This window comes from Vollenhovia emeryi, unplaced genomic scaffold (genome assembly GCF_000949405.1).
Source record: "Vollenhovia emeryi isolate VEMERY1.0 unplaced genomic scaffold, V.emery_V1.0 DF939309.1, whole genome shotgun sequence".
NCBI lineage: Eukaryota > Metazoa > Arthropoda > Insecta > Hymenoptera > Formicidae > Vollenhovia > Vollenhovia emeryi.
This window is the reverse complement of record NW_011967057.1, coordinates 113149-128090: the sequence shown is the minus strand read 5'-3', so window position 1 is coordinate 128090 and position 14942 is coordinate 113149. Positions and strand designations below refer to the sequence as shown.

General features: G+C 41.1%; 2 protein-coding genes across 2 annotated transcripts; both read left to right on the top strand.

The window, feature by feature from the left end:
* Positions 1-960: 960 nt before the first annotated feature.
* Positions 961-6689, top strand: LOC105558821 (mucolipin-3-like). Its single transcript, XM_012006740.1, has 4 exons — positions 961-1073; positions 1150-1442; positions 4300-4585; positions 5086-6689. Exons 2-4 carry the CDS (start codon positions 1300-1302, stop codon positions 6541-6543), a joined length of 1887 nt encoding a protein of 628 aa, XP_011862130.1. The 5' UTR covers positions 961-1073; positions 1150-1299; the 3' UTR covers positions 6544-6689.
* A 3171-nt stretch (positions 6690-9860) lies between these two features.
* On the top strand, positions 9861-14696 carry LOC105558820 (kelch-like protein 5). Its single transcript, XM_012006739.1, has 10 exons — positions 9861-10305; positions 11459-11620; positions 11752-12065; positions 12296-12391; positions 12460-12649; positions 12780-13004; positions 13098-13260; positions 13374-13586; positions 13883-14054; positions 14138-14696. Exons 1-10 carry the CDS (start codon positions 10065-10067, stop codon positions 14204-14206), a joined length of 1845 nt encoding a protein of 614 aa, XP_011862129.1. The 5' UTR covers positions 9861-10064; the 3' UTR covers positions 14207-14696.
* The last annotated feature ends 246 nt before the right edge of the window (positions 14697-14942 follow it).

The following is a 14942-nucleotide window of genomic DNA, read 5'->3' as shown; positions in this document are numbered from 1 at the left end:
ATGGAACATTTCATTGGCTACGGAGTAGATCTTAAGACGGTCTTGAATATATAAGATCTGACTATGAATTAATAACAAATTAGTAACGACGAAAATACCGTCCAGTATGGCTCGTATTCTGATCCTCTTTTGTCGATAAAAACGCCTCTAAAAGTGGCTTGTAGCCAATCAGAAAGCTTATTTATTTTAGGCTAGCCTTCTGTATCCTAAGAGGCGACTAATAGAGACCAGAGAACAAGTAACTGTAAAGGCAGAGTAAAGAGAAGATATAAGAATACGGGATAGACAGAAAGGAACAGTTAAGAGGATCCCTCACCCATCTTTTTTACCGACACAGTCAAATATAGTGTTTGCGTTTGTAATTCTTTTTGTTAGCTTTTATGCACAAAATAATACCAGGATAAGTTACGGACCGCATAACAGAACATTAGCCATTTTTACAGGCGCTTTTATTGACAAAAGAGGGTGCAGAATACGGGCCAAAGTCTCTCATGTCTATTTCCACCAATGCAGATCAACTTTAATCTCGGTTTAATTTACTTTCCATCTTTTTGCAACTCTAATACCCATTTCTACCAATGCAGATTAACTTTGAACTCGGTTTAAATTACTTTTGACCTTTTTCTAATTCGTAAAACTAGAAAAAGATATAAAGTAAGTCGAAAACCGAGATCAAGGTTAAACTGCGCTGGTGGAAACGGACATTAAAACTGGAAAAGATCAAAGGAAAATTAAGCCGAGATCGAAGCCAGTCTCTGCATTGGCAGAAATGGACATTAAATCAATCATCGCGATCTCGCTGATTCGTCGAGCCGCAATCAAGTTCGGCTCGGCGATATTAAAACTCAACGGAAGAACGAGAAGTGCGACTTGCGTCATATCCATCCTCGCCGCCTCCCCTCCGCGGCGGCCGGCGGCCAATCGGCGGCGGCGCCTCGTGGGCCAATAGCGCGCGGCGTCGTCGCTCGGTCGAGCGCAGTCGAGCTCGGTCGCTGCGTCGAGGTGGATAGCGTGCGATGGCTGCTGGTGATTCGACGTCGCTGCGTCTGCTACCGAATACGCGTTGCGCTCAGGTACGTCAGGTCTAATCTATCAACGCGATGACGTCAACTTTCGCAACACTCGTTCCGACTGGCACGTTGCACGTAGATCCACACGCGCGAACAGCTGGATGTTCCATCGTCGATCGGGGAGTGGAGCGACGACGGCGACGACTCCGTGGGCTAGGACGACGCTCGCTTGTTGACACTCGCACGTGCGCTCGCTGCTCGCCGTTGACTCTCGGAATCGTGTCGCAGGATGGAAGCGCACAAGAGGACCCAGCGCGAGGACACCTCGGCTGGGAACAGGCTGCAGAATCACACCTGGAGCTACGGTAACGACAGCGAGGAGGAGGAGATCATCAGCGAGAACACATTGCTCAACGAGGCCAGCGACCAGAGGTCCGTGCGAGCTTATCGGAATTATTCATCCGTCGAAGTCAGTCCGCCCGTTATCACGAGTACTATTAAGTTGCATTGATAATGTAGGTCGATGGGGCACAACAGACCTGGTATCGTTAACGTTTCTTTGTTACACGACCGAGTGAACTCCGCTCGTTCGCGTTACAATAAAATGTTGATAGCGTTGCGTCGTTCGACTGTTTTCGCACAGTTTTGGCTGTTTTCATCAGTTGATTCCACCATAAGTTTATTGTCCTCGGTGAGAAATCTGTTTAGTGGAAAATTCATTGTTGGATTGTGCAATCGTTGCGAAAAACAGATTTGTGATTGAATTTGAGTGTTGAAAGCCTGCTATCTCATATTAGAAATCTATCTTATAATAAAGGACTTTCCTCTATACGAAAAATAGACTGCGCGTTCTTATGGGCGCGCTGAAAACTACACTGGAGGATAAAAATATTGCGTGAGCTTATCTCTCGTTCTTTATTAAGAGTGGGGGAAAAACAACGCATATTTAACAAAGACGCACTCGCTCAGGCACGGAGAAAAATAATGTTCTGGCGCGACAGATTTTATACCGTTGTGGCAAAATCTGTTCGTTACTATATGGATAGCAAGAAGATTTGTTACGAATACTAATCGCAATTTGCCGGATATAATTTGCTGGATCGACAAATTATTTCGTTGTGAGAGCAAATTAGATTTTGATCATATTAATTTGCTACATTAACAATACATTCTGTCATATAAGCAGAACACGTTTGCTACATTAAACAAATAGTTGGCTGAAAGAACAACTTAATTTGCTGCGTAAGCAAAACGCGTTTGTGGTGTTAAACGAATTACTTTGCTAGAGGAATATTTTTATTAGCTGCATGAGCTAATTGAATTTGCAATTACAGCAACAATGATATACTTTCAATGAATAGCTGCGTTCAGCAGAAAAAGCTGCTTTGCAACTGTTGTAAAATTAGTGAATATGATGTATGCTCTTAATTTTGGCTGAATTCAAAAGAATACGTTAATCAGATTCATGATTTGTACAACTAATCCATAAATGTTGATATAACTTCTCCGGGCACATCCCAACTCTCAAGCAGGTCTCGAATCATTATTCATGTCTTTACTCGTAGCGGAGTAACCGACAATAGTCCTGAGTAACAGTACTGAGTACTCATAGAAATCAGAGAATTGGACAAATCACAAACGCCTAGAGAACAATACCTCTTGCAATACCGCTTTCGCGCCAACGATGATTCAATCCTTGAACTTTATTATTAAAATAGGTGCTACCACGCATTACTGCGGAACTAACGACAATTTAGCGACAGTGCGTGTCGACCAATCAGAAGCCAGCCGCATGCATTACCATCATGATAGATCTGCTCTAAGAGCAATAGTTCTGTTAAGACAGCAAATACATTTGCTAAGAATGTACTGTTTTACTTTAGTAGCAAATTAATGTGATTTTAGAAACAAATACACTCGGCAAACTTTTTCTATTCTCGCAACAAAACAGAATTTGCTATAATGACGAATAATTCATAAAATTAGTTGTGTCAACTAAACTTTATTGCTATTACTACGAATATGCAGTAGCAACGGCGATTTTGCTATCGCAGCAGAATTATTTTTTTCCGTGTGCTCTCTCACTTTAATGTAGTCTTCAATTCTTCTCACGGCCTGCGCAGTCTATTTGTGTAAGTCTATGTGGTACCCAGGCCCTAAAAAGCATTTGCTTGTCCGGCACGTAGATAACATAATTAACGAGAGACATAAAGCTCATAATTTCATCATTCTTTACCGAGGGGGAAACCGCTGAGGGCATTGTGGTGTACAGATTTGCGGCATTACTGGGCATTACTAGGCATTTTTTGGGCATTAGTTTGGGCGTTAGGCCATTATAAAGATCAAATAAGATAAATAAGATTAAGTAATGCCCACTGGGCATTGGTGGGCATTGGTGTACAAGATTTCGGTCAGCGGTTTCCCCCTCGTTCTTTACCGCCAAGCGTTTTCGTTAAATTAACTATAACTTGCCCCGAATCTCTTACATGACATAATTCCACAATTACGCTCGTGTATATTAATATTCTAGCCACGCTTATACTTGGCACGAGACACTACCGTGTCTCGTGATTCAATAGAAATTATTATACGATCTGCCTGTACGTAATCTAGTTGGCTTCTAATTCGTTGGCCGTCGCATTCTCAGAGATAAGATAGATATCAGCAGATATGGAATTTCTTTTTACTTAATATAATTTATGATCGATCAACAGAAAGTCACTATCTACAAAATATTTTACCATGCTGCACCTACGTGAATACTTATGATCTCCGCGAGCTGTAATGGTATGTGTTATCACGTTTCAACGTAACCATTCTTAACATACACGGAAATGTCGTCATTATCACAAACTAGATATTTCAATAAAAGACCCACAGCGTTGCATGCACGATCGATTGAATTTTCTATGAGTAGAAAAGAATGATTTTATTCCCGTATTATCAGGATTTAGCCCTAAGTCACCTGATGTAAAACTCCGCATCCTTATTGGTTCACGTTAAGCAATTCAGTAGGAAAAATAGTATCGCGTGCCGTTGGCTTTAATCATAAAAATGTAAGACCAACGAAGAAGGAAAAAATGAGTAAAAACTGGCGGAAATAAATTATTACTAAGAATAAGTGTAGTTATGGTAAAAATTGTCTTTGATAAAAGCCATTACGTCTTTTTCCAAAAACATTGAACGTTATTACGAAATTTGGCTCTAGGTAGCTCTGATATTAACTGTAAAACATCCCATAGATAATACTGCGAAACAACGAAGATAAAATGCATCTTGTGTATCGCAGGCGAAATCATTCTACTCCGTTGGAATGCAAGACTTGCCCAGTCACGACGTTCGCGGAGGAGAAAATGCGGCGCAAACTGCGATTCTTCTTCATGAATCCGGTGGAGAAGTGGCAGGCGAAACGGCGATTCCCCTTCAAGTTCGTCGTCCAGGTTATCAAGATCATTCTCGTTACCGTGCAGCTCTGTTTATTCGCGCACAACAATTATATGCACGTGAATTACACTTGGGACAACCGAGTCACGTTCTCCCATCTCTTTTTAATGGGATGGGAATCCGCTCAGGAGGTATGTAGCTTGGCTCGCGTTTCATTCGCGTATTCATAAATCGAGATGGTATTTTTATTTTCATTTGTCTAATGGGAGATGAAAACAGCATGAAAGATACTTCGTGTTGTACATAATGGTTTTAAGTGTTTTAACATATAACAAAATAGATTTAGAAGCGAGCTGAAATGATCGTTTGCATTCGCTTTGTGTCTTAATTTACACCATCTGTATGCCATAATTTTGTAATACGAAGTTATTTGGATTGCAAACAATTCATAAGACTTTGATGTGAAATCGCTTTTCGAAAGAGTAAAGAATATAACAGGCAAGATGTTAGTATTTAAATGATTTAAAATTTTTCGCAATAAGTTTAAAATCATTTAGACACTAACGTTCTGTCTTGGCTCTTATATCCTTTATTCCTACAAATTGTTATTTGGATTAATTTTCTTTTCTATTTTATCGCGTCAAATACTAGGCATATAAATATAAACTTGTAACACTCGTAAATGCCTTAGGTACCTGCGTATCCACCTGCGACTGGGCCGTTGGCCATCTACAAGCAGAGCGATTTCTTCGACGCTATCGATTACGCTCTGCACGGTTATTACAACGTCGACGACGCCATCGGCTCGTACTCCTACATCGCCGAAGATAACTCGGTCGGTCCCGTCACCATGTGTCTTTATCACTACAAGGAGGGCATCATATTCGGCTTCAACGAGAGCTACGTGTTCGACAGCGAGATTGTGGAAACGTGCATGAACATCAGTCTCGAGACCTTTCACACGTTCAACTCGTCGCACAGTCTTCTGCAGGATAGAGATATCAACGTGAATTTCTCCGCGCTGGTGCGCGCCCACCTGAAATTTGCGCTGAAGACAGTGAATCTGAAAGCGGCCGGGCCAATGTCGCCGCCCGACTGTTACCGTTTCAACATCAAGGTGATCTTCGACAACCGCGATTTCGACGGACAGATGCTGCTCTCGTTAGACGCCGACGCTAGGAAGCTGCAGTGCAAAGGCGACACCCGTTACATCACGGACAATCGCATCGAGTCGGCGCTGAGGACACTGCTCAACTTGCTCGTCATACTGATCTGCACGATCTCTCTGCTGTTGTGCTCGCGGGCGATATACAGGGCGCAGGTGCTCAAGTTCGAGACTATTAACTTCTTCAAGAAGACGTACGGTACGACGCTAAGCCTCGAGGGTCGACTGGAATTCTTGAACTTCTGGTACATCATGATCATCATCAACGATCTCCTCATTATCATCGGTACCGTCATAAAGGAGCAAATCGAACGGAAACATTCCGAGAGCGATCACTGGAATATCTGCAGTATATTTCTCGGGACCGGAAATCTGCTCGTGTGGTTCGGCGTGCTGCGCTACCTCGGTTTCTTCAAGACGTACAACGTCGTCATTCTGACTCTGAAGAAGGCGACGCCAAAGGTGGCGAGATTCCTGATATGCGCGATTCTCATTTACGCCGGTTTCACATTCTGCGGCTGGCTGGTGCTCGGTCCGTACAATATGAAGTTCCGCTCGCTCGCGACCACCTCCGAGTGCCTGTTTGCCTTGATCAACGGCGACGATATGTTCGCCACGTTCTCCATCACGTCTTCCAAATCGGCTGTGCTGTGGTGGTACTCTAGAATCTATTTATATTCGTTCATCTCGCTGTACATTTACGTTGTCCTAAGTTTGTTCATTTCTGTGATAATGGATGCGTACGACACGATCAAGATCTATTATCGCGAGGGTTTCCCGAAGAACGACCTGCAGACTTTTATAGCTCCATGCACGGATGAGGCGTCGAGCGGCATCTTCAGGGACGACTCCGAGAGAAGCAACCTGTCGGAGTTGCTCGATCGGTTCTGCTGTTGTCGGAAAAGGCCCTTTTACGGGTCCTTTTCAGAGTCGGAATCCTCAACTAAATCCGAGCAAGTATGCGGCGGAGCCATCTGCGTCTAGTGCGTTAACGAAGAGCACCTGGAGGTGTTATGGTGCGACTATGGATACGACATTAAGTCTGTTGCATCAACATCCTTAGTTTAATTTTACAATTTCTTGCTTCGATTTGAATTTCAACAAAGAAAATTAATTAAAAGAAACAAACAAAAGAAAAATTAATTATGTGCAATATAATTTTTGTATTGTACACTATAATCTTTTTTTTTAATGTAATTTGTGAAGATTGTACTTTTGCGAAGAAAATTATGAACATTAGAAAAGATGTAACAATTTTTAAAAGTTCTTTAAAAATGAGAAGCTTCCCGTTTACAGAGTAAAAATGAATATTTTTTTATTGTTAACGTAGTTTCGATCTTTCTTAAACATTGAAAAATAAATCATCCGACAGCGTTTAAGTAAAAAGTTAGTTGTAATTGAATGTTGCAATCGGATGGATGAAGCATTTTCATGGACATTTATAAATGTTAGCAAATTTATTCGACAATCGCGACACATTTATGCCACGCGTGACACATCTGTTACTGCCATTTAAGTTTAATTTATGTATTATTTTACAAAACTGTTTATTATAATAATATGATTGATTAGGTTATCCTTTTATTTTAATTTTTAATGGAAATAAGATACATAATTGGTTGCTGCAGAAGAACCAAAATTAGATTATTTTCTACAGAATGTCTCCTAACGATTCATTGATTTCCAACACGTTGACTGAGTCATTTCGCCAACATGTTAAAAATACATAAAACAAGTGTTGCGAAGTATAAACGAATGTATCAAGAAACGAGCATTCAGCGGAATCTTTTGATTCTCTCCTTGTTAGCAACCGATGATAGGCTGAAAATTCATGTACAGTATTTCGTCGAAAAAGTTCTTGTACATTTGCATGTATAATACAATTATATGTAGATTTATCATTGTACTTCGTTACCGTAAACATACCTTACACTTTCAGAACCCAGGTAGAATCTGTGTGACATACATTGTTCTTGATCAGCAAATAATATTCTTGGAAAAAGTAAAGTAATTAGAAAACTCATATAAGAATTGCAGCTTAATTGTTACATAAGCCAATTCAGCGTCGTGTACCAAAGTTGTCAAATAATATGTAATATATAATCTATAAGTAAAAATTACCCAAGTGATTGAACTCTGTGTGTGTGCGTACACATACACACATACAGTTATGTGTACATCAAACAGCTATAAGCCTATTCCGCATAAAACTGATATAATTATGAATATTATAAATTATTTAATTAATGATTATGATAGCATAGTTCTGATTTTGACGCATATGTGTCCTACATTAAAAACCCAGATAGAGCCACACTTGCTAAAGCAAGTTTTGCCAGGTGCTTGTTTAAATGTTTATGAACAAAGGTACTAAATTTGATAAATTGCCAACAGAATTGTCCAAAATACAAATATGCTGCCATACGGCTGTGACAACAAATTGTCAAATGCCGAGCAAGCTTTGCTCAGGATTTGGCGATTATTTGCTGTCATCAAACTATCGCGCAAACCTTGGTTTTTTGGTGTTAATTTGCTGTTCGCAAATTGTGTTTGCAAATTTTGTCAGCAAAACATGAGCTGATCGCGGACACAGATGCTACGGTAATTGGCATCAAGTTTGAGCGAATTTGATGTCAATTTTGTGACAATTCGCTGACAAATTAATTGTTTATTGGAAATCAAGATGAACTCGCACAAAAGTAACTTTATCCATAGAAATATATTTATATTTACATTGAAGTATAATAAATATCTTCTTTTTAATATCTGATGTATACTCTATTGTTTCTGTATTAATGTGTCTTTGATATAATTAGGCGAATAGTTTTCTTTAATTTTACAGAAATAATGTGCCACTGAATGACATATATGTATAAATAAATTTTATAATTGTTTTAATGTGAATAATTTTAATAGGTCAAGGTAATCAACGTCGCTTGGCATTAGTCACGTTAAAGATCTTTTTTTTTCGCTAAGAAGTGTGACTAAACTCGCAGTCTAAAAACAGGAGTCAGAAATGATCGTCCAAGGTTTCCGGTGCAGCGCAAGTAAAAGGACGCAGTTTAAACTGGTCGGCGCAATGTTATGAAAAATAAAATCCATGCCAATTTCATCTCGTGTTTTAAAGTCAGTAAATCCGGTTTCAGGTCCGCGGAACACTCGCGTAGACTTTGTGTTTAATGGATAAACGACCGGTTTCTGATTTACATACTTCCAACGCAAAGTACCAGCAAAGTGCACAGATACGCGACACACGCGTGCACGTGCGCAGCGTTTGTGAAAGAAAAGAGGAGAGAATGGGAGTCAAAATGAAAAAAGGATCTTTTTTTCTATCCAACGAAGTCCACTATTGCAGTCCGCACCTTTACCTGAGTTTATCCTGAGGGAGTAAAATCAATCTTTTTGAAAATCAACTGGCTTGTTTATATGCCAAGAAGAAATTAAAATCAATTAAGATGATATCAATTTGATGTCATATTGTCCGAAGGATTTTTTTCTATCCAACGAAGTCCACCATTGCAGTCCGCATCTTTACCTGAGTTTATCCTGAGGGAGTAAAATCAATCTTTTGAAAATCAACTGGCTTGTTTACATGCCAAGGAGAAATTAAAATCAATTAAGATGATATCAATTTGATGTCATATTGTCCGAAGGATTTTTTTCTATCCAACGAAGTCCACTATTGCAGTCCGCACCTTTACCTGAGTTTATCCTGAGGGAGTAAAATCAATCTTTTTTGAAAATCAACTGGCTTGTTTACATGCTTACCCAAGGAGAAATTAAAATCAATTAAGATGATATCAATTTGATGTCATTGTCCAATGTCATATTTTTTATTATATATAAAATTATGTCATATTTTGGTCAATATATCAAATTGACGTCATCTTGACTTTTCATTTCTCCTCAGGTAAGCATGTAAACCAGTAAGTTTATCTTCAAAGATTGATTATATTCAGGTGTTTATACAATGTTTGCGTAATATTTCATATACATATGATTGTTTATAAGTAAACGAAGTTAAATATCAGTGTGTTATAAAACTTTCAGAACCACGTTGAAGGTAAAGAAATAAAAACTCGAGTGGACAATTTCAAAAATTGGAGTAGACAATTTCCCCTCAGAGTGAAAGAAAAACAAACGAGCAAAGATCGATGCGACGCGTATGCAACTCCGCGAGTCCACGCGCTCTCGTTACCACCACGCTGGGCGGCCGTGCAACGCCTGGCTCTTTGTTTAGCTTCCGTGTGACGCGCGGAGCTGAGCCAAGCTGAGCGAAGCGGACGTACCGAGCCGCGACGCCGCGGAGCGGTCGGCGCAGTCAGTTCAGTCAGTGCCGAGTGCGCTGACCCGCAGGACGGACGGCGACGGTCGTTGACCGCTGTTGAACGCGATCCATTGTTTACATCGGCAGGCGTCTCGGGCCTCGTCGCGCCCCGAGGACCTGAGGAACGGCCGCATTCTCGTCGTTTTCGCCGCAACAAGGAACGCGGCCGCGGGTGAGCATGTCGAGAGCGGCGGGAGGCTCTCCCGCGAGAGCCGCGAACAAAGGCGAGCAACAGCAGCAGCAGCAGCAGCAGCAGCAGCAGGAATTCCCGCTGGGCCTGGACAAAGACGCCAGCGAGCACAGCATCTCCAGCATGATGTCGTGCGTGTCCATCTCGCCGAAACACGCGGAGAGCAGCCTGCGGATCATGGAGAGTTATCTGCACAAGCAACAGCTGACGGACGTCACGCTGATCGCGGGTGAGTGTGCTCGAGCCCTTTGTTCTCATAACAATGCACCTGTCGGTGGAATTGCGATGACTCAGAGGGACGATGGCTGAGAGAGGAAAGTTGAGCCGATAATTAAAGTCAATCTGCATCGGTGGAAGTGGACGGGAGCCGTTCTCTTGTGTCCACGATTCAAGAACTGTGTCCAGGTTCCAGTTCCAAGAAATGTGCAACCAATCGACCTGTGTCTTTTACGGATAAGCCGCAAGTTGATTGGCTACGCATTTCTTGGAACTAGAACTTGGACACGGTTCTTGGATCGTGGACACAAGGTTTAAGTCATTCCGTCGTTGAGCATGTCGAATTTTGTGCCAAAAAAAAAGAGTGCGTAGAATTTTACTGCACTACTTTTTTCAAAAAAATCTGCAGCACATAGAATTCTTATGGAGACTAAAGCCTTGTGTCCACGATTCAAGAACTGTGTCCAGGTTCTAGTTCCAAGAAATGTGCAACCAATCGACCTGTATCGTTTGTGGATAAGCCGTAAGTTGATTGGCTACGCATTTCTTGGAACTAGAACTTGGACACAGTTCTTGGATCTTGGACTTAAGTCATTCCGCCGAAGTGTAAACAACATGGTTTTTCATAACGTTGAGCATGTCGAATTTTGTGCCAAAAAAGAGTGCGTAGAATTTTACTGCACTACTTTTTTAAAAAAAATCTGCAGCACATAGAATTCTTATGGAGACTAAAGCCTTGTGTCCACGATTCAAGAACTGTCTCCAGGTTCTAGTCCCAAGAAATGTGCAACCAATCGACCTGTATCTTTTGTGGATAAGCCGCAAGTTGATTGGCTACGCATTTCTTGGAACTAGAACTTGGACACAGTTCTTGGATCATGGACACAAGGCTTTACGGCGACCATGCTCTGTCGGAAACAACATGCAGAGATTGGTTTGGACGCTTTAAAAATAATGATTTTGATGTTGAGGATAAAGAACGCTCTGGCGCACCGAAAACGTTATATTATTAAAAGTTGTCACTGGAGCTCCCTTCCCTAGAGTGATTCGCTGTTATTCAAGGTTTTCGAAAGAACAAAGGGAATATATTCTGTATACAGCATAGTCTTCGCGCTCGGTTTAACTCGCGTTCCATTGCTCATATTTGTTTCTTGTGGTTTTCTCAGGAAACAAGCGTGTCCCAGCTCATCGATTGGTCCTCAGTGCTGGCTCCGAATACTTTGCTGCCATGTTCACGAGCTCCCTGCGAGAGTCGGCGCAGAACGAGATAGAATTGATGGATGTCGACGGAGACGCGTTGTGGGCTTTGGTTCTCTATTGTTATACAGGTAATTCTGCTCGTGAAGACGCGTCAAGAATATTAACGTATATTACTGAAGGCACTCGCCAGATATTTTTCAAGCTGTTCTCGTTAACGCCTCGACTTCTTTGTTAACAACACATTCTTGTGTATTCGCAGGCTGCATAGAACTGCAGGAGGACAGCGTGGAGACTCTGCTCGCGACAGCATGTCTGTTACAATTGAATCCGGTCATCAAAGCGTGCTGTCAGTTCCTCGTCAAGCAACTGCATCCGAGCAACTGCCTGGGCATACGCATGTTCGCCGATACACAGGGCTGTGCGGAATTGTTTGAACACGCGCACGCGTATACCACCAAACACTTCATGGAGGTCACAAAAAATCAAGAATTCCTACTGCTATCTGCCAACGAAGTTGCCAAACTGCTCGAGTCTGAGGACCTCAATGTTCCCTCCGAAGAAACTATCTTTCATGTAAGAGAAACTGTTCGCCGAGTGAAATTTATATTGAAATATTACGAAGAAGATGCTACAATTTTCATACGCCATTTATTGGAAACGTTTCTAATTATATAAATAAATCAGTCGTAATGACTTTGCATCATCAGGGCTGGGAGACTCTGACACTGATATATAAATAAATATTTCATGTGTGCATTTAAAATATACCCGAGCTGAGATAAATAGAGTCGTTATTATTTCAGGCTCTAGTGACTTGGCTGGAACACGATCCAGAAAACAGGAGCAAGGACGCCAGTAAATTGTTAGGTTTAGTCAAATTACCGCTGCTATCGCCCGCGGTAAGTTTATCGGCAGCCCAACTTTTCCTGACACAGTAGAGCTTGCTCAACTAAATAAATCAAAACAGTTTATAGCCGACAACATTGAGAGTAACGAGATGTTCAAAGACCAAAGAATGGCGCAGGAATTGGTAATGGAAGCGTTAAAGTACCATTTGCTGCCCGAGCGAAGACCGTTGCTTCAAACGGGCAGAACGAAACCCAGGAAAGCCACTGTGGGCACGTTGTTGGTTGTCGGGGGGATGGACGCCAATAAGGGTGATCTGTCATATGAATTATTTAATATTAATTACGCAGTCGATAATCGATCGCAATCGGTGTAAAACGAAAACGTATGTTACACTATCCTAGTCTTTTCAAGCGAGATAATTGGAAACGCACTTTCTAGGTGCGACCTCTATAGATGCATTTTCACTGCGCGATAACGCCTGGAGATCTCTGGCTGCCATGAGCAGCAGAAGATTGCAATTTGGCGCGGTGGTAGTCGATAAGAAATTGATCGTCGCGGGCGGCAGGGACGGCTTGAAAACGCTCAACACGGTAGAATGCTTCGACTTCTCCACCCTCACGTGGAGCACTCTACCGCCTATGAACGTTCATCGTCACGGATTAGGTATGCGCCGATACGAGAGAGTTTGTTGAGTCCGTGTACAATTCATATCACTTATTCGTAATGAAACACTGGCAAATAACGTGGCTTTCTTAGGAGTGGCAGTCCTAGGTGGACCTTTATATGCTGTTGGCGGCCACGACGGTTGGAGTTTCCTTGATGCAGTAGAGAGGTGGGACCCGGCGACGCGTCAGTGGAGCTCAATATGTCCTATGTCCATACAAAGGTCCACAGTCGGTGTGGCTGTGTTAAACGACAAGTAAGTTTTTACAGATAAATCATCAAACTTACATTTCGTCCTTTAACTTTAATTTTAACTGTTATTTAAGCTTATTAGACGAGAACTTGATGCAATCTTTTACGGCGTTTTAGATTGTACGCCGTAGGAGGGAGAGATATCAGTTCCTGCTTAAATACTGTAGAATGTTACGATCCGCATACAAACAAATGGACACCGTGCGCGCCTATGTCGAAGAGGCGAGGCGGCGTAGGCGTAGGAGTGGTAAACGGTTGTCTTTACGCACTCGGTGGTCACGACGCTCCGGCTAGCAATCCCAACGCCAGCAGATTCGACTGTGTAGAAAGGTGCGAAGCCGCCATTACGTTATATGTTAAAATGTTTCGAGTTTACAGTATCGGCCGATATCATATCACCTTTTGATTTTTTGAGCATAACTACATAGTTTAAAAGTGCACGAGTGAAAAATTCGAAAATCATAGTGTATTTTGTCAAATTTCTTTGCAAGGTGCACCTGTTGTCAGGTGTCCACTGTAAAATTTTGAGCACATTTGATATACTTTGATGAAAGTTATGCTCAGAAAACCTGAAGGTGATACAATTTTAACCGGTACTGTATATGTAATGCGATATGACAACATAGGTATGATCCTAAAACCGATACGTGGACTATGGTTGCGCCAATGAGTGTGCCCCGGGACGCGGTTGGTGTGTGCGTGTTAGGGGACCGACTTATGGCCGTAGGAGGATACGACGGGCAGCAATATCTCACGCTAGTGGAAGCCTACGATCCGCATCTTAACGAGTGGGAACCTGTGAGTGTATAAACTATCCCTGCAATTCAATACGGTGCAAAGGTAAATGTAAATGTACTTTTTAAACGTATTTCTGTTTGAAGGTCGCTCCTCTGAAGGCCGGCCGTGCGGGACCCTGCGTCGTTGTAAAAAATTTAACCAATAACATATAGATCGTTCTTACTGAACGACCAGTACTGTATTTGCTAATTGTATGATTTAGAATTGTAGATGTTTCAGAAATGTAACAAAATCTTCTCTCTTGTGATATTGCATGCGTGTTAAGTTAATCGCACTGTTATTTTTCTGAAACAATTTTAGATAATTTGATATTTAAATAAGTATTATATTTCTTAGCATGTAACGATTTTTATAGGATTTTTACACATTTTCGTACTATATTGAAGAAAGTTCCAACCATTGTAACTACCAAACATTATATTTGGCACTTGTACGTATACATATATTTCGATTTTATATCAATTGTCAGTGTAACGAATAATTTGACAAAGTTGTGATAATTTGTATCCATTTGATTAATCTACAATATAAAATTTTCAATAAAATATGCACATATATAATTGTTTTATCTCATAAAAATAACATTACTTTTCATAAATGTCTATATTTTTGTCTAATAAATCATATGTAGTAAATTGTGAATCCATCTTTGCTAGGAACGAGTGGTACAAACCAAGAGTGTCGAAGAGAAACTGAGTGAAATAAATATATTGTAGATACTACGGGTATACACAAGTTTCCGTTGTTTTTACTCACATTTTCTTTATTAAACAATCTGTTGAGTCAACAATATTAATTACAATATTTGCATCTCTGCATCTATGATCTTTTGCCATGTTTCTGGCAAGAAATGGATTTTCCTTTAAAAGGACATGTCTTTTGAGACGA